This window comes from Nannobrachium achirus, assembly GCF_963921795.1.
Source record: "Nannobrachium achirus genome assembly, chromosome: 6".
NCBI classification, from domain to species: domain Eukaryota; kingdom Metazoa; phylum Chordata; class Actinopteri; order Myctophiformes; family Myctophidae; genus Nannobrachium; species Nannobrachium achirus.
This window is the reverse complement of record NC_137815.1, coordinates 14930120-14953172: the sequence shown is the minus strand read 5'-3', so window position 1 is coordinate 14953172 and position 23053 is coordinate 14930120. Positions and strand designations below refer to the sequence as shown.

General features: G+C 45.4%; 1 protein-coding gene across 1 annotated transcript in view; it reads left to right on the top strand.

The window, feature by feature from the left end:
- Nucleotides 1-23053, top strand: part of prickle2b (prickle homolog 2b) — a gene marked incomplete at both ends in the record, with an annotated part of 202347 nt that overhangs the window by 153242 nt on the left and 26052 nt on the right. Inside the window, one exon of the mRNA XM_080727953.1 lies at nucleotides 18913-19096. Within this exon, the coding sequence (XP_080584079.1) occupies nucleotides 18913-19096 (184 nt within the window). The remainder of the gene's footprint in view (nucleotides 1-18912; nucleotides 19097-23053) is intronic.

Sequence of the window (23053 nt, the reverse complement as noted above, 5' to 3'; positions counted from 1 at the left end):
TGGGCCACTGACACACTATAGAACAGGGCTCTTCAACGTTTTCAGGCCAAGGACCCCTTAGTTGAGAGAGAGATGAAGCAGGGACCCCCACTACCTGTTCATAGATTCCATATACTGTACAGTAGTTTCATCGTTTGACAGCACAGTCATCAGTGTATTTTGGATTCTTGTCAATTTGTGTTTTCAGATGTCAATACTTACTAAACTTGACCTTTCACTCTGTACTTAGTCTGCTTTTTTACCCTCTACAGTACACCAAACCTCTTTGCCGAAAATAGCCGATCTACAAGCGCGTTGTGAGCTTGTAGATCTGCTATTTTTGCCCAAAGTTCTCAGAATATGGATGCTAAGGTTCAAGTGGTTAATAAAAAAAAAGGAGAAAAGATTTGGAGGACCCCCTGTAGTAACTCTGAGGACACGGACCCCTGCTATAGAACCCTGTATAGAGGACCGGTAGTTACTATATGCCTTTTGCTCAAGTGGAATACCAGAACATGCTCGATTCCCACAGCACGCATCCGGCTTGACAGACGGATGGTCTTCAGACCTCGCCCCTGTCACGTTCTCTCAGTCCAACATGAAATGCGGTCGGTTATCTAATTCCACAGAGGCAGCTACCAGGGGCGTCACAAGGGGGGAAGGGGGGGGAAGTGGGACTGAGTTACTAGGGCCCAAGGTGGAGGGGGGCCTTAATTATTTTATACTTTAGCTATTGAAAAATATCAGATATACAAACTCACAGCGCGGCACCGAGTGCTGCGCTGCGAGCTTGTAGATTTGCTTTTTTTCGTCGTGAAAATGTGTGCATATCTTAGTTTGAATACATGTATTTTTTAAGCGAACAGTCAAATTTTGCTTCGGGGGGGGGGGGGGGGGGGTCCCTGGAACTAAATATTTTGAGATGGGGGTCCGGGGCCAGATACCTATCATTTTGGGTGTCCTTTACATGAAAAAGTTCGAGCACCACTGACAAGGAAACAGTTTTCTCAAAAAACCTTAGAAGGATTTGAAATATTCAAAGACTTTTCAAGATTTTTCAAAAAGCACAAAATAACGCGTAATAATGCATTCCCAATCTAAGTGGTTAAACCCCCTATGAAGAACATTCATGGGGGGGCCCGCAGTGAATCCTTGTACCCAGGGCCCAGAATTTGGTGTGACACCCCTGCTCCCTCCCCTCCCTCCCACCATGTCTTGGCTATCAGCTGTTGGCTAGAAACCCCAGCTGCCTCGGTGTTGACTCTAGAATGATAGCTATCAGCATTTGCTACATGAAAGGAGAGGATAGGCTTGGGTTCTCAAAAAAAAAAAAGCTGATTTAAGGGGGGGAGGCGCAGGGATGGTCACTTTGGGCCGCCGGACCACGTTTGATATCTTGATTATGGGATTAGTTTTAGCAGAGAGTGTTTTGGTTGCATTTCATATCCTATGGGGGCGGGCGGCGGGGGAGAGGGGGGGTTGGTGTACATAAATCAGTTCTTCCATTCCATGGCATGACTTGAATAATGTACTGCTTGATAAGATCCCTGTGGACCCTGCGACTTCTTCTACATTTTTTAAGCTTGGTTCCCGGCCCCCGGGGGCAGCAAGTATAAACAATATGTCTCATCCTGTTGCTTTGATATAATACGGCCACAAAAGCCCTGATATGATATGCTGATGCATGCTTGGGAAGGGAGGAAACCTGTTTGGCTCGACGTCTAAAATTACCAAGCAGAAGCTCTCTCTCTCTCTCTCTCTCTCTCTCTCTCATCTCTCTCTCTCTCTCTCTCTGCGCATGCATGCCGAGAGCCAAGTCAGTGCTATCTGTGGCCTGTCCCCCCCAAAGCTGGCCTCCATGCGTTTTCCTTTTTATTCGGCTATGACATTTTCAACGACTCACCACAGCCCCGAGACCGTGTTTATTGGGGGAAAGGGCACCGCTTATTGGAGAGCACGGCTTGGCCCCAAACCAGCTGACCCGTTCGGTGGTTGTAGGACGCTGTCACTTAGGGATCCTCATAAAAACCTGTGGAGAGAGGCCCTAAGTACAGGCCAGACTGTAATTGATACTCTTGTGTGTTTGTAAAGGGGGCCAGGATTCTATGTTCCTCCGTGTGAGAGACTCGGGGAGTAGCGAGAGTCGTCCCGCCACGTGTGAGGGGGGAATCCAGGCCAGAGAGAGAGCGAGAGAGAGAGCGCGGCTTTCACTATAAAGCGAAGCGAGCCTTCGGGCTAACTCAGGGGAAGTCACTCAAAAGAGACCGCGCCGGTGTCCTCAAAAGCTCAGGCCAGCCAGCGCTCGTTTCGGAGCCACACTGCGAGAGTTGGTCTAACTCTGCGAGTGTCTGTGCACGTGTCGACCGAATGGCTCGCTCTCAGGGTTACAAATGGATATCTACTGTAGGTTTACAAATGGATTTCTACTGTGTGTGCACAGGCTATTTTCAGCAGTCTTTGAATATTCTTCCTGGCGTGTACTGTAGTTTGTCCCCCGGCTGATTTTTCAAAGAAGGCTTTTCCCCCCCTTATTTTGCTTGACTTCCTCCTTTTCTGCTGTATTTTTTCCGCGCACCAGAGGGGGATTTAAAAAAAAAAGAAAAAAGAAGGAAAAAACAGAAACTAGCACAAATCTTGTTTTAATTAGTCCCTAACCCACTTCCATTCCATCCATCCTCATCTATAAATCTGTTCAGTGCTGCTTGCCAGCAAGCTCTTATTTGGGGAGGGAGTTTGACTTTTCCCACCCTTTCTCTTGACACATTTCTGCAAAAAGACAAATAAGCAAATAATCAACAGCAGCAGGATATTGTTAAACGATCTCCTATTGTGCGAACAAGCACAGATAGCGTTGCGGGGCATTGCAGGCATGCGGGAGATTAAGCGGCGGACCAAAATAGACCAGGATGCTGGTAATCTGTCAGAGAACAATTGGGGTGTTCACGCCAGTATGGACAGGTCTTCCTGACGGCGCACACATGCATATCGATATTGTACTGTTAATTTGGAAAAGAAAGCACACCCCTGGGTGGCATTTTAATGTAGCCTTAATAATTGCACCAGTATGCGATTAGATGTTCTCTGTCATAAATGATTATGAGTGTCCATAAACTTTGTACAGTTTATGGACACACTCGTAATAATTCCCAGCAGAACACATGTTGGCCTGTTTGACATTAAAATGCCAACCAGTGATCCAAATGGGTAGCACCACCACACCACCACCACCACGGGGGGAAAGAAAGCAGTGGAAACATGCTTTTAATGTTTGTGTGATTGAGTGGCAGCGGTTCATGAGGTTCAAAAGGATTGTCTGGTTGCTGGAAGGTTTCTGGTTGGTTGTTGGAAGGTTCTGTTCAATCCCAGTCTGGTTGCTGGAAGGTTCCTGGTTCAATCCTAGTCTGGTTGCTGGAAGGTTCCTGGTTCAATCCCTGGTTGTCTGGTTGCTGGAAGGTTTCTGGTTCAATCCCAGTCTGGTTGCTGGAAGGTTCCTGGTTCAATCCCAGTCTGGTTGCTGGAAGGTTCCTGGTTCAATCCCAGTCTGGTTGCTGGAAGGTTCCTGGTTCAATCCCTGGTTGTCTGGTTGTTGGAATGTTCCTGGTTCAATCCCAGTCTGGTTGCTGGAAGGTTCCTGGTTCAATCCCAGTCTGGTTGCTGGAAGGTTCCTGGTTCAATCCAGTCTGGTTGCTGGAAGGTTCCTGGTTCAATCCCAGTCTGGTTGCTGGAAGGTTCCTGGTTCAATCCCAGTCTGGTTGCTGGAAGGTTCCTGGTTCAATCCCAGTCTGGTTGCTGGAAGGTTCCTGGTTCAATCCAGTCTGGTTGTTGGAAGGTTCCTGGTTCAATCCCAGTCTGGTTGCTGGAAGGTTTCTGGTTCAATCCCAGGCTCCTACTCCTGGCCTGGCTGCAGTGTGTCCTTGAACAAGACACTGGGTAACATGTCATTAGATCGAACACCCTTTGGATCGACCACCAAACTCTAACCCAAATCCTAATCCTAACCTCAGTAAAACTATGCCTAACCCTAACCCTAAACCTAACCTCAGTAACCGTGACGCGGGTGATTAGCTAACCTGCCGACGCTCGCGGGTGGTTATCTAACCTGCCGACGCTGTTCGACCCAACGGGAGTTCGACCTATGGGGCAGTCCCCAGACACTGAACAACGAACAAACTGCTCTGTGATGCGGAGGTCGCCGGGGCCTTGCATGGTTTCTTCGCTGTTCGCATGTGAATATGTATTACCGGCATGTACATAAAGTGTTCCATCGTTGTGGTGTGTGTGTGTGTGTGTGTGTGTGTGTGTGTGTGTGTGTGTGTGTGTGTGTGTGTGTGTGTGTGTGTGTGTGTGAATGGCTGAATGTGAATTCCATTGTAAAGCACATTTGAGCGGTCAGTTGACTATAGCAGAATACAGCGACAAAGCTCACAATGCGTCACGATCTGATATTTTCAAAAGATTTTTATACATTTGAAAACTTGAAATGGAACATTTTGCATAATGAGTAGGCTACTTTTACTTTTGGTACATTTTGATGTACTTTTTTTAATTTTTAATTCCGGACTTTTACTTGTAACAGAGTATTTCTACATTGCCACTTTTCAACCTATCTTCATATGATAGGTCCTCACTAATGTTCATAATAAAATAGCAAAAAAAAAAAAAAAAGATCTACTCTGTCCAAGTCTCTTAGGAGAGCTATGGAAGTTCAGAAATCCATAGTCTTGTGACATCATTGTTTTACAGATTCTTTTTTAAACAATATTTTTTGGAAAAAAAAAATGATTTTTTATTATCACGAGAGCAATTGCTTCCACTTTAATATTGCAACTTTTCAGGAATAGAAAGCCTGCATTTTCTATTAGCTTGGATTCCCATTGATGATGTCACAAGACTATGATTCTGAACTTCCCACAGCTCTCCTAAGAGACTTGGACAGAGTTGTTGTTTTTTTTGTTTTTTTGCAATTTTATTATGAACATTAGTGAGGACCTAGGCTGAAGATAGGTTGAAAGTGGTGAAGTAATCCTTTAAGTGAAACATGTGAGTGTTTGTCCAAATTGCCCAACAGGGTGTTGTGTTGGATATCTGTGCCAGGCACATAGCATAGTCATAACGTTTGACAAAAGTTAAAAGCAGTCCGTGAATAATAGACCATGCAGCGCTACTTTACACTTTTTTGTTAAAGTGCTATTTAGCTCTTTAAAGCGGTCTTTGATACTGTGAGTGACCTTTACAATGCACTGCAACACAGTCTTTAGGAACTGTTAACTGGTTCGGTTTGTAAGCCCGGTGTCCTTTCTCCTGCTAATGTCCATGTGTTATGTTAAACGGTACGGGAGCTCATTCATTCAAGGCTCCTTTTCCTTTCACAACACGGGGCGTCCTGCGGGGGGAAAGGAAAGCCATTCTGGCCGATGTAGCTCCGGGGCGAGCAAAAGCACACTGGTTCGAGCCCGGGGTGGGGAGGGGGGAGTCTCTAGTAAGTCAGTGGCTTAGTTATTTACATGCAAAAACACAGCAGTCATTCACAACGCTAATTATAGCAGCGTTAGGACGGTGACTGGGTGACATCACACTGGTTATTAGCATGCAGGGGAGGGGGAGGGAGGGAGGAGAGAGAAAGAGGAGAGAGAGAGAGAGAGAGAGAGGAGAGAGAGAGAGAGAGAGAGAGAGAGAGAGGAGAGAGAGAGGAGAGAGAGAGAGAGAGAGAGAGAGAGAGAGAGAGAGAGAGAGAAACCGCTCCAACGCTCTTCTCTTCAGTCCGTTCCGTTGCAGCCAACCAACGGTCACTGCGCTCGGTTGCGCACTGGGAAACAAACTATAATCTGTTCTATTCTACACCAAATGGATCTGACCTCAACTACTACTCATTGCTAGCGTTTTACACCCAGGAAGGAAGAAGAGTGATTTCCACGTTTTTGGATTGCATTTTACAAACTGGATTTTAGCCGCTCGCTCCGTTCACCCGTTGGCGTTTTATGATTGGAGACCTGGTGGGACTTATTCTTTTTGCAGGAAGCTATTGTATCGGGCTGACGGGCTTTGCTTTTGAGTTGAGATCCACCGCGATCTCCTCGATTCTCACTTGCAAAGGAGAAGAGAAGAATCCTGGCGCTTTGGTGAAGTGTTTGCGGAGAGAGAGAGAGGGGGGGTTTTAGCATTAACAAACGGGGCGTTTTGCGGAGGGGGGACAGACAGACAGACAGACAGACAGACAGACAGACAGACAGACAGACAGACAGACAGCTTTGCGTCGTTAAGGGCGCACAGATACCAGAGACGCAGACAGACAGATCGGGGGATTTAACTGCTGTGGAAAAGGCTTTGGAATGGTGTGACTGACTGACGGACCACCAAATAATCCTGCAATGCAATGAGCAAGACACGGTTTCTGCCTGCCTACTGTGGGGACCTGGTGACGATGGAGGGCTGTCTACGCGTATAGTTTCTGAAGAAAGGTAAGAGGAGGATTTAGCCTTTAAATCCACTAGAGTTGTCACTCCGTTCCGTTGTATTAAGTAGTGGTTCTCAAAGAAGTGGGATCCCCCCAGCCAGGGGTCCTTGATGGAGTTCCAGGGGGTCCCCGTGCATGCAGGCGGCTAAATGACAATTTGGTTCCATTTGTACACTGTCAGAGTTAAATTAACATTGATTTAACAATATAAATTTGGGTCCCAGAAATAGTAGAGCCGTATAGGCTACAAATCCTCTCTTATGGGGGTCCGTGAGCTATAGGCTATTAAGTGGCAATGTGACATGAAAAAGTTTGAGAACCGTTGGTTTTAGAGTGCGTGTTGCTGAAATGTGACCAGCGCCCGATTTGTCCTGAGACCCGAGCCCCGCACACAACCATTATAGACCCGACCCCCGCACACAACCATTACAGCTACTGCTCCATGCAGTCCGATCCGGGGCTTTAAACCCGAGTCACAACTCACCAATAACGAAGAGTTGCTTCAATCAACGTACACACATAATAACGTCAAAAATAAATACGCATTATTTTCTTCTCTTTTGCATAGTTGTGAGTGAAAGTAAACCACGGTAACTTTGGCTGTTTCACTCTTGTATGTGTTTGACCAGAATGACCACAGTGACATATGAACGGTTTCCTCTCCATTCGAAGAGAGCGGAGAGCGTGTGTGTTGGCGAGGCTCTAGATCTCCACCATGACTTTTTCCTTTTAAAAACTAGAGGTGGGCACAGCAGTTATACGGTCGCTCCCGAGTCTCCCCACTCTGTTTACCCCCCCCCCCCCCAACACACACACACACACACACACACACACACACACACACACACACACACACACACACACACACACACACACACACACACACACACACACACACACACACACACACACTCATTTCAATGTCAATTCAAAGGGCTTTATTGGCATGCGAAAACATACAGTACGTTTATATTGTCAAAGCATAAGTGTACACTGTAGGCTACATTACAATCAATCAATAGGCCTATAATACAACCAAAATGAAATATGTGCAGTTGAAAGGGGTGAAACAGTTTTCATGTAGGCCTATGTAGATTAATCAATAGGCCTACAGACAGTGCAGGAAAGTAGCCTATACACCATGATCATGATCATGATCTCTCTCTCTCTCTCTCTCTCTCTCTCTCTCTCTCTCTCTCTCTCTCTCTCTCTCTCTATCTCCACCCACCTATTATAGCCTTGAATCAAGACTGTTCTGTATTTGTTCGATTTTGACCTTGGCTTTGCGTTGATTTATCACAGATACGAAAGTAAAAGCCAGACCCGATAAGATAGTACACCTAAGGATAGTCTTTCTTGATCCAAGGCTGCTATAGCCTACTCTGTGGTGCATTGGTCACACTGGCCAGCTAGCGCTTCCCGTCCAGAGCAGTAGGCTGTAGCCCTAAAGCCACTAGCCAGGTCTTCTTTGTTGTCGTGCAGCTCTCCTGTGGTCATTATGGATTGATTGGGTTAGTGAGCCTGCGGGTCACTAGGATTAGCATAAGAACTGTGGCCAAGCGGCCCGGGATAATGAATAATGTCTGTGGCTTCAGCTGCTGACTGCAGTCAGTGGGCAACGGCAATGCCAGCTCTGGAAAAAAGAAAAGAGAGAGAGAAAAAAATAGCAAAGTACCCCAAATATCAAACAATGACAGGAGGACTTTACTGCTCATAACTGTTTGCCATGGGAAATGGTACAGTAGGCTACAGCAGACTATAAAGTAGGATAGTCTTTATATTTACTGGCCTCGATTTTTCCATCTGGGAAAACCTTTCCCTTCACTCCACTGCACTTCTTCTGGTGTCACTTTATGAACCAAGTCACTCGAATGAATAAATAATGCGCCTCTGTCTCAGACATAGAGGCCATTGCTGGAAAGCAGTTTTGATGTTATAAAATATCTCTCTTACAGTTTTTCTGTACCTCTCTCTTCCAAAATCCACCCAGGTCCCACAAATGACCTGTAGCCTACCTTTGATTTCAAAGAGAGAGAGAGAAAGGGAACATTTTCGATTTGACTGCAGCAGCGAGAAAGAAGATACTGGACCTTTTCCCCCCAACGTGTGCTAATCTAACTAATTCTTGCAGTAGAATTGCATGTAGAGGTTGTTTGTAGACGTACCATAGCGTCGTTGTCGGGGCGGAAACCTCGTATCTCCAAGTTTCAAATTTGTACATTCTTTTGCAAAGTAAAGCCCTGCTTTATCATACAAGGCCGTCACACAAAAGTAGTGAAAACAGCCGATCTACAAGCTGTTTTCACTAGTTTAAATCATTTTTAAAATGATAAACGCAAAACGAACGTTTTGGACCTACAAGGTTTTCACCCGACAACGACGATAGATTATGTTGCATGTGCTCGTCTGCCTGTAAAAGTAAAAAGTGTATGCTTGTGTGGGCATATGAGTGTGTGTATTTGTGCGTGTGCAAGAACGAATACACTATAGTTGGTACCAAATTCATTAAACACCACTCGTTATAATTTATTCCGGCACTTGGACACAGTAATCTGTATCAGTGGGAAGATGGAGCCACATGCACTAATTGGCTACTAATGGCAAGCATCTTCGTCAAGTTTGATTCCAGTCCAAAAACACCTCCAGACTGTGATTAAATCCAACCTGCTTGAATGTCAAAATGCAGCTATAGAGGCCTGTAACGCCTCGCATGTCTGTGAACGCGATAACACTTGGAAGTCTGGTCTGTGTACGTGTAACGTTGTACACGGGGTGCCATGGCATTGGTCCGAAGGTTCATTAGTCCGAAGTTTCATTAGTCCAAATTTGTTAAAAAATACTATGCCTAACTCTAACCCTAAACCTAACCTCAGTAACCCTAACTAATTTCGGACTAATGAACCTTCGGGCTTATGGGCAGTCCCCTTGTACACGGACCGCAAAACGTGCAAACTTCAGCATCGGTCGCAACAGGTCTTTTTCCAAACAGTGAACGGAAATGTCTTGTTCTCACCGAACAAAAGGCTGTTTAAAAAAGGAAAGTGTCCTCCTCTTTTTTCCCCCGTCCTTCCAGGGAAAACAAAAGCAGGAGAGAGAGAGAGAGAGAGAGAGAGAGAGAGAGAGAGAGATACTTGGCTGCTGCCTGCTCCCAGCTGTTCCATCGACCTCTCCTCTCTCTCTCTCTTCATCCCGCCTCCTCTCTCCCTTGCAGAGCTGCCATCTAATGATGGGATTTTAATCCCACTGTCCGGAGTTGATGCCATGGAAAAGTTGCAGTGCGGTTCTGGGAGTCGCTCAGGAATGGGCCCCGCCGAAAGGAACGGGGCTTTTCTGGTGGATTCCTGCCCCAAAACCCACCAAGGCTGCGCTTCTGCTTCTGCAGCGCGGCAGTTTTTTGCATATGCAGGGACGAATAAAGTCAGGGTTTCTTTTTTGTTTTTGTAGGACGCAGCGAGCTTTGAACGGAGTCTCGGGGGCACATATCTAGCATGTCTTTGCCAACATCGTTCGTGGTGTTGCAGTGCAGTGTGGGGCCTGCTGTGAAAGCTCAACTTGTTTCAGAGTTCCCCCCGCATTACCGTTTTTTTTCCCAGTGATTCCTGCATGAATTTAGGTTAACCATCTTTTCCGCTGATGCCGGTTTGCTTAACCTGGAGGATTTGAACAGATGTTATTTTGTCTTTTTGACAAAAAGTCAAACTGTGCAAAAAACTCACTTCAAACACGTCAGGTGCACATCATGAAACCGCTGTTGTGATGGATGTGTGCTGGGTTGTTGATCTAAAAGCCAATGAACCAACAGGCCAGCCTTGCTCTGTTAGGGTCCTCCCTATCACTCTCTGGTTATCTATTAAAACAGCCATCTCCTGGGTAACAGGGCTAATCCGGAGCAACACGCCGACGATAATTAACCCGGCGTTGGTGAATGATTGTACTGCCCGAAATCGCCACAGAGATTATACCGTCCGACCTCATACGGCCCACTATAGTTTGAAGCGAAAACCTCGTGTTCCTCACGAACGAATGAACGGCGATAGAGCGGAATTTATATCTCCCCGGAGAGGAAAGGCCAATCATGTTTAGAGAGGAAACAGTCTCCACTTCTCTCTCTCTCTCTCTCTCTCTCTCTCTCTCTCTCTCTCTCTCTCTCTCTCTCTCTCTCTCTCTCTCTCCTGCTTTGGGGAGTCATTTATGAGGAGAGTGTGATGTACATGACTTGGACTGCCAACGAGCCTCCGATCTCTCCTAATTGAAATCATGTAGATGACATGGAAAAACAGGTTTCTGTTTCAACCGGGGAGAGAGGGTCCCTCGACGTGTGTGTGTGTGGAGGGGGGATTTCCTCGGCATGTGCACGAAGTGCGCTGTAAATCACGAGGGACGGAGAGAGAGAGAGAGGGAAGAGAACGAACGACTGGCCCCTGTAGGCCCGAATCTTTAACCAACCCTCATGTGGGGAGATCAGATGCTTGTGAGGTGAAACACTCGCGGATGGATGTTCATCGCGCATCTTGAATATATCTAGTAGAACACTCACGATAATCGTATCGTGGAGATTTAATTCATCGGGAAATCGTCCTCCGTCATGCACTGGGATCAATTCACCTTTTATTTGCCAAGCTGCACATCTGGTACCACTTTACCACCTCTATTGGTAAAACGTACTTATACTATACGTACTTGATACAGTCTTTTTTCACTCTCTACCAAATCACTTTGCCAAAGAATAGACGATCTACAAGCTCACGTTGTGAGCTTGTAGATCTGCTATTTTTGGGCAAACGTCTCACCCCAGGATTATGGATTTTGATTATCGCGATAATATCGTGAACCGCCATTTCTTTTGTCACAATAATGGTGATATGAAGTGTTCATATCGTCCCATCCCTGGTAGGAGAGAGAGAGAGAGAGAGAGAGAGGAGAGGGGAAAATGTAACTGGGATGCTCTGGAGGCCGGGCCAAGCTTCATGGAGCTCCTCATACCTCCATGGCTGTAAAGCACAGAGAGGCTGTGTGTGTGTTTGGACAGTCAGTCCGGTCGTGTTGTTGTTGCCTGTCGTCGGAGCGAAGGAATGCGGTGTGAAATGCTTTCCTTCAGGTCCAGCTCCTCGTGCTCCTCCGGGCTATTTATACTCCCCCCTATCTCCAAGCGCGCCCCGCCGTTCGCAGGCAGAAATCGACTGCAAGCCACCTGGCAGCGAGTCAAAAGGAGTGGGAGAGAGATGTGCGCCCGCCCGCCCGCGTGCTTCATGTTAGAATGTTTTTTCCCCCCGATCTCCTCCTCTCCTCTCTTCTTTTTCTTTTCCGTCCTCATGTTTATCGGTGCCGTTTGCCATGTTGGCACGGCCAACCGTCAGCCGCGTTCCAGCACAGTTGGTGGTTGGTGATGCACGTATGTACGTGTGTGTGTGTGTGTGTGTGTGTGTGAGAGGGAGAGAGTCTCTAAGGCTTAGATACTCTCTCCCTCTCACACACACACACACACTCAATCTAAGGAAACTGGCAAAGCAATAGTTCATCCGTTCTGTTTGAGCGTGTGTACTTGAAGCTGTGAGTGGCCTCTGGAGTGTCATCCCAGCTAATCACCCATGAATAAATGATGATGCTGAAGGTGCTGCGTTGTAATGAGATGGCCTCTGTCTCGGTGCGTTGCCCCCGGGCTGCCACAGAGGCCCACGCCCTTTGGGACACAGGGTTTTTCGCTGATCACCCCTTCTCCACTGTCAGGAGTCCAGGACAGCTGCTTGATTGACTTCAGTCCGCTTGGCCCGCCTGGCGTGTTGCACCGCTAACCGGTCCCATCAATATTCATGGGAGTGATATCTTTGGCATGTCACGCCTTGGGGGGGTGTTGATATTGATGCGGACGGTTTGCTGAAGCCTGTGGCTCCAGTGGTGATTGCCCTTCCTCTGCAAGGGCACGCATGGGGAGTCACAGAGGTTTGGCCTCTTTGTTTAGGCCTAGAACTATTTATATGTTTTAAAGTAGTTCACCCCCAAAATGACTTTTTTTCTATTGATTACTCATGCCATGGAGAGTAGAGTTCAATAATATTTTTTGGTTTTTGTCACATTCCTAAGACAAAAATTTGATTCGAGTAAATTTACCCCCATTGATTCCGGATGGGGACCCGTTTCGAAATGGGTCCCCATCCGGAACAAATGGGGGTAAATTTATTGTTTGTCTTAGGAATGCGACAAAAAACCTAAAAATACTATTGAACTCTAGTCTCCATGGCATGACTAATCAATAGAAAAAAAGTCATTTTGGGGGTGAACTACTCCTTTAACTATTGAAAAATAGCAGATCTACAAGCTCACAGCGCGATATTGAAAAATCTGATTCAGGCTGAAGTGCGTGATGTATGTTTTGTAATAATAATCAAACTGAAAATTGGAAATACTCCACTCAACTTCTCAAGTTTCAAAAAATACTGTACCTGACTGAGTAAAAGTACAGTACTTGGGTAAATGTACCTTTTTCTGCATGGGCACACCTTTCATGTCCCAAGAATCCATGGGCACCCCAACATAATACGGGGGTGTAAATATCGTCACTGTCGGGAAGAAACCTTGTATCTCCAAGTTTCAAATGTGTACGCTTCTTCGCAAAGTAAAGCCCTGCTTCATTATACAAGGCTGTCGCATAACAGTAGTGAAAACAGCCGATCTACAAGCACACAACGCCTCGCACCGTGAGGCGTTGTGTGCTTGTAGATCGGCTGTTTTCACTAGTTTAAATCACTTTTAAAATGAAAAACACAATACTTGCTTTCAAGCAGTTTCAAGGGGCACACTTGACCCTTCTCAGGGGCACACCAAAGGTCCCCAGGCACAGTGGTTGAGAAACACTGCTTTACGCCACTAGTGTGTAGAAGTCTGAAGATGAACGGTTCATGGGCTACACAGAGAGAGTCCTCATGGTGACGATGGAGAATTAATCTGAGTTAAATCCCCAAATGCGTGTCTGTTTATTTAGGATCGCCTCTCATTACCATCAGTGCCGGTTTGACAGTGTGATGTTGTAATCACTGCACTGAGAGTTACATAGGATTTATTTTTAATATCATTCATCATCAACATCCATTAAAAGTTAGGCCTCTTAGTTACAGTATAGTCCTGTGCCCAGGGGTGTGCCATGATGGACTGAATGTTGGAATCTCAGAAGTAATGTTGGACCCAGACCGGTGCCTGTTTTGCAGAAAATGTCCAGTTGTGCAATACCCGTTGTGTCAGTCTGTCTGGCTGGCACTCTTTTATGCCCATATATGGTGTTCCGTGTCCAGGCCAGTCTGTGATGTCATCTCCAAATGTGGGCACTGTAGTGATGTCAGTCAGTGATGTCAGTTGGGCTTTGTTACCATGGTGGTGACACTGTGTAGTATCAGTGATGTCAGCATACAGACAGACGGTCAGACGGCGGACATCAGACAGACATTCAGTAAATTAATAGTTAGATATACTGTACACTCATCGTAAGGGTAACTAAATGGACAGATATTGTTTGTATTTGGGTGGGGCTGTCATCCACAGGCAAACACATTTTCGAAAACTCGTAACTTTCTGGAAAACTCGGGCCATGCCATATTTGCATGACCGTGTGTGCCAGAAAAACAGTTGTTGTTTGAAGTTGTCTGCTGCATCGTAGCGTGTGCTAGAGCTTGTTTTGGTTGTTGCTTAAGTTGTGACGCCATCTCCTTGCGCCGTTATCTCCTTCCTCCTCTGTTTACATCCACACACATTTACATTCTCACATAAATGAATATATTCATACAAGAGAATGAATATGTACTTACTGATTGAAACCATTGTTTAACAATCGGTTCAGGGTAATAAAAGGAGACGTGACACTGTTCTCTGATCTCTTGTTTTTCCACGCACGCACAGCATTATTTTATACAGGTATCTGAAGAGCACTGAGTAAGCTACCCCGGTTGGGTTCTATCATGGGCTGCAGGGCTGTCTTTGGGAGACTGCAGGTGATGACAGGCAGTCAGAGGACAGTCTTGCGATGACAGCAGTGTTTTTCTATCATATATTTTTCTATATTTGTGCGTGCGTGATTAGATAGTATGTTATGTAGACAGATGCCAGATCATTGTTGGCATCATGAATGCTTTATGCTTCAGCGTTAGTTGATGCAGGACACACGAGTATTGCCACGCCCAGCATAGTCAGCTGTTAGTCAGCTCTTTTCCCATTCCTCATTCACATATCTGCTGGTCATTACATCACTCTGTCATACTCCAATCAAAGCTCTCGTTCAGTGGGGAAGGCCCCTTTAAATACGGCTCGCTTTCTCTACCTATGCTTGGTTATCTGAAGCCTCGGATACTCACTGCTAGCTGCCTCCTCCTCCACCCCAGCCTCCACCTTTGATCAGTCTGGCAAAGCTCAAATACTTGAGATTACGTCTGTTGATTTGAGTTGTGTGTCAATGTATTGCTATTGTTCTGCTATTGGATCCCTATGGAGGTCTTGCTTAGCGTTCCATGATTTTGCTTAGCAAGCATGCATGCACAAAATTCACGAACGCGGAGCCCTTAACGCCGAGAAGAGATTAACTGTATTCCATTTATGCAATAAATGGTTAGACGCGAGTGTTCCTGACTAAACTATAGTATAGTGTGTACAGTTTCAATGTACAGATTATAGATTTCATTGGATATTCTAGAGAAGCATTCAATAATTCTAGGCCTAAATCACCACTTTGACAAGGAGAACCAGGGTGACATTGACCAACTCTCTCTCTCTCTCTCTGTGCCTTAAGTGCCTCGTGTACGCTTGCAGAATCTCAGACCTGTCAGTCCCGTCAATCTGTCAGGCGGTGTCCTTTAAGCCCCCCCGACGAGCTTGGCTGTCTGTCTGTCTGTGGGCCAGAGCGGGCAGACAGGCGTCGGTCTGGGTGAGGTAATGGGATTGCCTCCCGGTTTTGGCCCGCCTGCGGCGCAGGAGAGGTTAGTGGGGGGAGTGACCTGGTGGCCACCCGGAGTGTCCCGTGTCTGTGTGCCCGAGCTGGGAGCTGTCAAGGACATCACAGACAGGATTTGTATGCATACGCTGTCTTCCTGCCTTGACGCTATTGGAATACAAACCAGATCTCTCGCGATAATCAAAATCCATTATCCTGGGGCGGAACGTTTGCCAAAAAATAGCAGATCTACAAGCTCACAACAAGTCGCAGCGCGACGCGTTGTGAGCTTGTAGATCTGCTATTTTTTGGCAAAGACATTTGATAGAGAGTGAAAAAAAGACTGTATCAAGTACGCATATTATAAGTATGTTTTACCAATAGAGGGTTTAAATGGTACCGGATACCGGATGGTACTCAGCAAATAAAAGGTGAATTGATCCCAGTGCATGACGGAGGACAATTTCACGATGAATTTAAACTCCACGATGCGATTATCGTGAGTGTTTTTTATCACGATAAACGATAATATCGCTTATCGTCCCATCCCTAGTGTGTGTGTTTAGGCCTGTATTTATCTTTTGTAGCGGGACCTGCAATGTCTAATGTAACCGGACACGTTTTGTCTTCATTGTAAAGATGAAAGCATATCGTTTGCTGTCGGGGGCAGAAACCTGTTATCTCCATATTCCAAGTCTTTGTGTTTTTTTGTAAAACGCCCCAACTTGATCACTCTACTCTACAGCGTCACACAAAAGCGTCAAAAGTAGCTGATTCGCAAGCTCGAAACATGGCCCGAAGCGACGCGCTTTGAGCTTGTAGGTCTGGTGCTTCTGCTACTTTAGAATTTCTTATCCTGAAAAGTGACAGTTTTGGAAAGGTTTCCACCCGACAGATGATATCTATTCCTTCTTTTCCCTTTTTTCGTTTTGTTGTTGTTGTAACTCTTCCAAGATTCTCAATTACACCTGGGGCTGTATAGTTTTATCGACGTGTTCTCAACACCACCGTACAATAGGTGTGGTAGTTCTAATGTAAATATGGCGTGTCAGTTTATTGCTTTCTTAACATGTCTGCGAGATAAAAGAGCAGCTGGGCAGATAACATGTCAGATTGAAACACACCCCATAGCCGTCTTTTTTCCCTCCGAAAACACGGATAGTTTCCATTTTATGGCTGGGTGGGTCCGCAGCTCAACTTGACGGATGAGAAGAACGCATCGCTATCCTGGCTAAAGCGGCTGCTACAGGGACATGCTGGGCCCCTGATTCAGCCCGGGAAAAAGAGTTGGAGAGGCCCTCATTGCACGCTATAGAGAGAGATCTCTCTCTATAGCGCTGCTGCTACTCAAAGATTTGCCATTTCAGATCATGACAAGTGACAAGCCAGTGGGCCAATTACATGAGTTAGGCCTATAATTCGTTGTTGGCGGGTGGAAACCTTGTATGTCCAAAACCGTTTGTTTTGTATTTATCATTTAAAAAATGAATTAAACTAGTGAAAACAGCCGATCTACAAGCACACAACGCCTCGCGGTGCGAGGCGTTGTGTGCTTGTAGATCTGCTGTTTTCACTACTTTTGTGCGACGGCCTTGTATGATGAAGCAGGGCTTTGCTTTGCGAAAGAATTTACACATTTGAAACTTGGAGATACAAGGTTTCTGCCCGACAGTGATAATTTACTTTGTTGGCCGCCCAGCCCCCAAAATGGAACGAAGGCCGACATTTTATTTTTATTTTTGTCCTAATGGCCGGCCTGGACCGGCCGGGAATGAACCGGCCGTTCTGGAGTTGTCCCGCTTTTCCCAATGGCCAGCACGTCCCTGGTCTGCTAGCATTTGAAGCAAACCTTGGCGCAGACAGACAGCATGTGCGTGTGTACGTGCGTTGCCGTGTATTTACAGTGCTGCTTTCCATCACTGTCAGTGGAAGTGTGCTGGTTATTTCCCTAGCCTGTTTGTCATTACACCGTTGCCTCTTGGTGCCCCGGAGGATTGTGGGGGATATGGTGTCTTGTGGGGGGGGGGGGGGGGGGGGACCCGTTGGGTTTCACAGCGAAAGGCGCCGCAGCAGGGAACCTTGACTGGTGAACTCTGACCTTTGACCTGTGTGCAGTTTACATTTGGCGTCCTGCATTGCATGGATGGAGACACGGTGGCTGTTTTATCTTTAGCCCCATCTCTAGCTTTCATTATGCTTATCCCATTAAGATTCTACAGTTCTCAGCAGTTCTCACACTTTTCATTCAAAATGATTCAAGACTTTTCTAAAAAGTTTCAAAACAGCAGATGAAATAAAGGTTGCAGCGTGGCATGAAGTGATGCTATCACGTCTTCACCTTGAGTTAACAATGAATGGCGTCACATCCGGGGTAGTCTTGTGTAGCCACTAGCCAGACAACTATTCCACAATCTCCCAATGCTATATAGCATACATGTGCAACTGGCGGCCCCCACCTTCACTTCATGCAGCCCGCAGGTGGATATTGGAGTACTGATATAGTATATTATTGATTTCAGCTGTTCCAATTCAAAACATGGAAAAATTAACTGCTTCAATGACTTCAGTTTATATCAGTAGCTAAATGACTAGTATTAAAATGTTATTATATTTGTTATGTCCAATGTATTTGTATTTAAGTTCATAAATTAACATAAGAACATATAAATGCATTTTAAATTAAAACAAAAATACGCGTCGCGTTTTGAGCTTGTAGATCTGCTATTTTTGCTAGGTATATTCTATCTATCGATATATAGATAAGGGAGTACCCTTATCTATATATCTAGATAGATACCTATCTATCTAGATAGAACTACACCTCCCGAAATCTCCCGAGTAACGGAAGTTGGCAATTCCGTTCACTAAGATATATATATATTTTATTTCTATTTCTGCTAAGCAGCAAGCTATACGTCAGGGGTAGAGCAACCTTTAGGCACCGGTGCAAACATTAGCACAGGGGAGGGTGATCACTGGCACACTGGCAGAAGTGTGAGAGGATTTTTATTTAAAAAAAATATATATATATTTTTAAATGTGGTCAATTAAATGAAGTTAATTTACAGCAAATTACATCTACATTCGTTAAAACTCTGAACTCTGCCTGGGGAGATTGGTGGGTTATTGCTCTGGGTCTATTGATCGTTATAACAATATCCTGCCAATCAAAATGGGTCAAAATATTTAATGGAGTCACTATAATGTATGTTGACATGGCACACTGACTATCTAGAAAATAAAAACATGGCACTTCATTTCAAAAAGGTTGCTGACCCCTGCTAATCTGCGCGACTATAAAGACGAAACGGAAGTATGGAGGAGCTTCACATCCATTTTATATTTTACTCCTGATCAAAGCTTCAATGCAGACTGTATGACAGGAAGTATTTGAACATTTTTTGGAGGCAACAGTCTGGTCACGGGAGACTACATCCTGGTGTGAATACACCACAAGTGTTCAACAAAAAGAGAAACGTCTCTTTCTCACACAACAACGCTCGCTCAGTGTCCTCCTGTGAAACTGTTGAATCTGTTCCTGACTGTTTTTTTTGCTCGCTCATTGCAGGAAGATCTGTGTTCACTGCAAGTGCCGTCGCGAGGAGCATGCGGTGACGGTCATGCCGGTGGAGATGGAGAAGACCGTGACCAAGCTGATGTACGACTTCCAGAGGAACTCCACCTCGGACGACGACTCGGGCTGCGCCCTGGAGGAGTACGCCTGGGTCCCGCCCGGACTCAAACCCGAACAGGTGAACACCACAGCACAGCACAGCACAGCACAGCACAGCACAGCACAGCACACAGGGGTTAAAGTTCTCAGTCCTGGGGACAGATTTCAGTCTTGAGGATTCCAAAGGGACTATTTCTGAGATCAGTACAGATCTGCTAAAACATAAGGGGGAGGTGTAGCAATGAATGACAGTCGTCAAAACTCTAGTCAAGTGTTCTCCAAACTAAAAAGCAGTTATCATTTCAAGATTATGAGTATTTGAAATGGCCAGACTAGCAAAAGAATACCAGAGAACTTCAGAAGATACTTCTATAAAATGAAGCATGTATTGGCACACTCATTCAGTGAAGGCACTAAGGCAGTTCAGAAATTCAGGGAAACACCCCAAATATTGGTGTGCGCTGCGTGCGCCATGTTTCAAAGATCATATTGGGACATGGTCTGAAACTGTTCAGTCTTGGGATCTATTTTCGCTTTAACCCCTGAGGACAGCACAGCACACCCGTGTTCATTTTGACTGCACATTTTGATTTGTTTTTTTTAGTCTTTGTCTTTTGAATGCAATATCATTTAGTTATATAAAAAGAGGAATTGAACCCAGGACCTTCTAGCTGTGAGGCGACAGCGCTCCGTGCCCCCCAAGACACTCTGTCTTTTTGTGAAAAAATATAGGGATTTATTTTCTGAGCAAGGCAATAAGTTATGACCAACGCAGATAACTTCATCAGGGTCGGGGCCTTACCTGGGGAAGACCTCTTTAGTTTTGGTTCATTAATATCATAAGACTTTAGTCGACTAAATCTACAGCTGATTTTGTAAAAGAAATATACATATATTTTGGCTGGCCTTGATGGCATCGTAATGCCTGATTTCACACTTGGTTGCATGCCAAGTGTTATGTGAACTTGTAGATCTGCTATTTTCAGAGCACCCTGAAAGCAACCGGACACAAAATGACTTGTCTTTTAGTTCTACTGGATCTCTCCTACTTTTTATTTGTTGACGAAATTGTCAATATATTTAGTCTTAGTTTTTATGTAGTTTTCGCCAGTGAAAAAAGGTAGTCGACAAACATTTTTCATCATAGTTCTTAGTCGCCGAAATCAACACTGCAGCGCACACACATAATCACACAAACACCCACCCACACACACACACACATCAAACTCACTCTAGAAGAGTGCTAGATGTATTTCCGATGACCATATGTAACACTCTGTGCCAATGTAATCTCCCGCAGTTTTCCAATATTGTCTGGTAAGATTGGAGCCGTGGCTCGGCGCTGCTATATTTAGACCACTGTCTCTCCATCATGTCTAGGTGTAAATGTCTCCCATCTACCATATGTGTGCAGAGCGCCCTATGTAGTGCTTCTTCTCATCAGGATTGTACATATAAGGGCAGGGGTCTTCAACGGTTTTGGGCCAAGGGCCCGTTAGTTTAGAGAGAGATGAAGCAGGGACCCCCACAATCTCTTCATAGATTCCATATAGTTTCATCGTTTGACAGCACAATCATCAGTGTATGTTGGATTCATGTCAATTTGTGTTTTCAGATATTTAACCACTTGAACTGTCAATACTTAAGAAACTTGACCTTTCACCCTGTACTTAGTCTGCTCTTTCTCCCCTCTACACCAAAGCTCTTTGCCAAAAATAGCCAATCTACAAGCTCAGGCGAGGCGTTGTGAGCTTGTAGATCGGCTATTTTTGGCTAAAGTTCTCCAAATATGGACGCTAGGGTTCAAGTTGTTAATAAAAAAAGGAGAAAAAAAGGTTTCTATGACACAAAGATTTGGAGGACCCCCTGTAGTAACTCTGAGGACCCCCTAGGGGTCCCGGACTCCCGGTTGAAGACCCCTGCATAAGGGGATATCATTCCATCCCTGTTTTGTCGTCTTTGTTGAATAGTACTGTAAATTCAGCTCTAACCTAAGAAGTCTAAAGGATGTCAAAGCGCTTTGCATGGTTGAGAAACACACAACCGATGCATTTCTGCTTGCTCGATATTTTTAGTTAGATATTTCCGGTTCCTGTACATTTGTGTCTCACTGTGCGTGAGATGTTGACGCAGACCTCACCCAAACATGGATTATTCATCTCCAGTATTTAATTATGTGGGACAAGCGAATATCGCCATGTCACTTTAATGCTCCGCTCGCCAGATATTCCGTAACAACCAGCTCTGGGATAACGAGGATTATGTGGCTCCAGTGGTCATATGAATGTCCAATTTGTTCAGCTGGCAAAATGTTTACTGTGGTCTCTGTTCGACCGGCCTCATGTAGACTCGGCTAAGCCCGCGTAATACGCAAACATATCGTCGGTGTCGGGTGGAAACCTCGTATCTCCAAGTTTCAAATTTGTCCGTTCTTTCGCAAAGTAAAGCCCTGCTTCATCATACAAGGCCGTCACACAAAAGTAGTGAAAACAGCAGATCTACAAGCACACAACGCCTCGCACCGCGAGGCGTTGTGTGCTTGTAGATCGGCTGTTTTCACTAGTTTAAATCATTTCTAAACTGATTAATGCAAAACGAACTGTTTTGGACATACACGGTTTTCACCCGACGACGACGATATTATATGGCCCCATGCGCGTCTCACAAAATCCCCGCTTTACAAGGCCCAGTTGGACCGTAGGTGTGCACATGCGGGGAGGGTCTCCTGCTTTATGGGACAATGAAAGCGTTTTATGGTCGCGGCAGTTTGGTTTTCTTGGATGTGCTGAGAGCGAGCCTTATTGCCTGAGCAACGGGCCGGTCAATATGCTGTTAGCTCGGCCCCCGCTTTCACCTCGCGGCGCTGAGCGCAGCTATTCCTCATCCCTTGCCCTCTGGGGGTCACTCTATGTCTGACCCTTCGAGTCAATTATGTTCTCGTCTAGAAACGGACTTCTGCTCTATCAGGGTTTATGTAGAACCAGAAAAAGGTTTGCTGCAGGGTACTAATGAAGAATAATGATGTTTGATTCATTAATTGCAGTTGGATCGTCGGTAGGAGCATAAACAAAAGCACTGGCGCAGAAGCAGCATCTCTCATCGCGTAGAAAAGAATGTACGACCTTATTCGGAGACAACACAATATGATGTCACAATGCGGAATGACATCACAATTGACTATAAGAATTGAAGATTGAGACCAGGCCTGGAATGTCATCATTTTAGGGGCAAGGCCACTTGGCCTTTGGTGTTGTCTGTTTTTTAAGGGCACAAAGGCCAAAAGGCCATCAAATAAAAGAGATGATAACCTAATTTGCAGTGAAATAGATAATGATGGTATTTACAATCTGATCCATGCTCAGCCCAGCACCAATCAAAGTCACTGGTTTAAAGATTGGGACTCTGGGGAGTCAAGATTTCAGAATATCAACAAAAGACACTAGCTGGTGTCATGACCAGAAAGAGACTCCGGTGTCTACTGTCTACATATTGACAAGAAAGAGACAGAAGAGAAAGTGGTACAGTCAGCATGGGGCATTAAGGCCACTGTGGCCTCAAGTCATGCCATTGGTTTGAGGGGCACAAGGCTAAACTGAGGGGCAACGGCGTCCATGGCCTTCATGGCCTCCATGAAATTCCTGCCCTGATTGAGACTATCTCTCAGACTACAGGCTAGAGATCAGACCAGAGACTAGACTTCAGATTACAGACTAGAGATTAGATCATAGAGAGCTCAAGGAATGGAATAGGCCTGGGCCACAGTCTTATGTAGTTGTTGTTGAACACGATTTACCCGTGGGCTCATCTTTAATATCATCTTTATTAATTAACATATTGTCGTTGTCGGGTGGAAACCTTGTATGTCCAAAACCATTTGTTTTGTATTTATCATTTTAAAAATGATTTAAACTAGTGAAAACAGCCGATCTACAAGCACACAACGCTTCGCACCGCGAGGCGTTGTGTGCTTGTAGATCTGCTGTTTTCTCTACTTTTGTGCGACGGCCTTGTATGATGAAGCAGGGCTTTGCTTTGC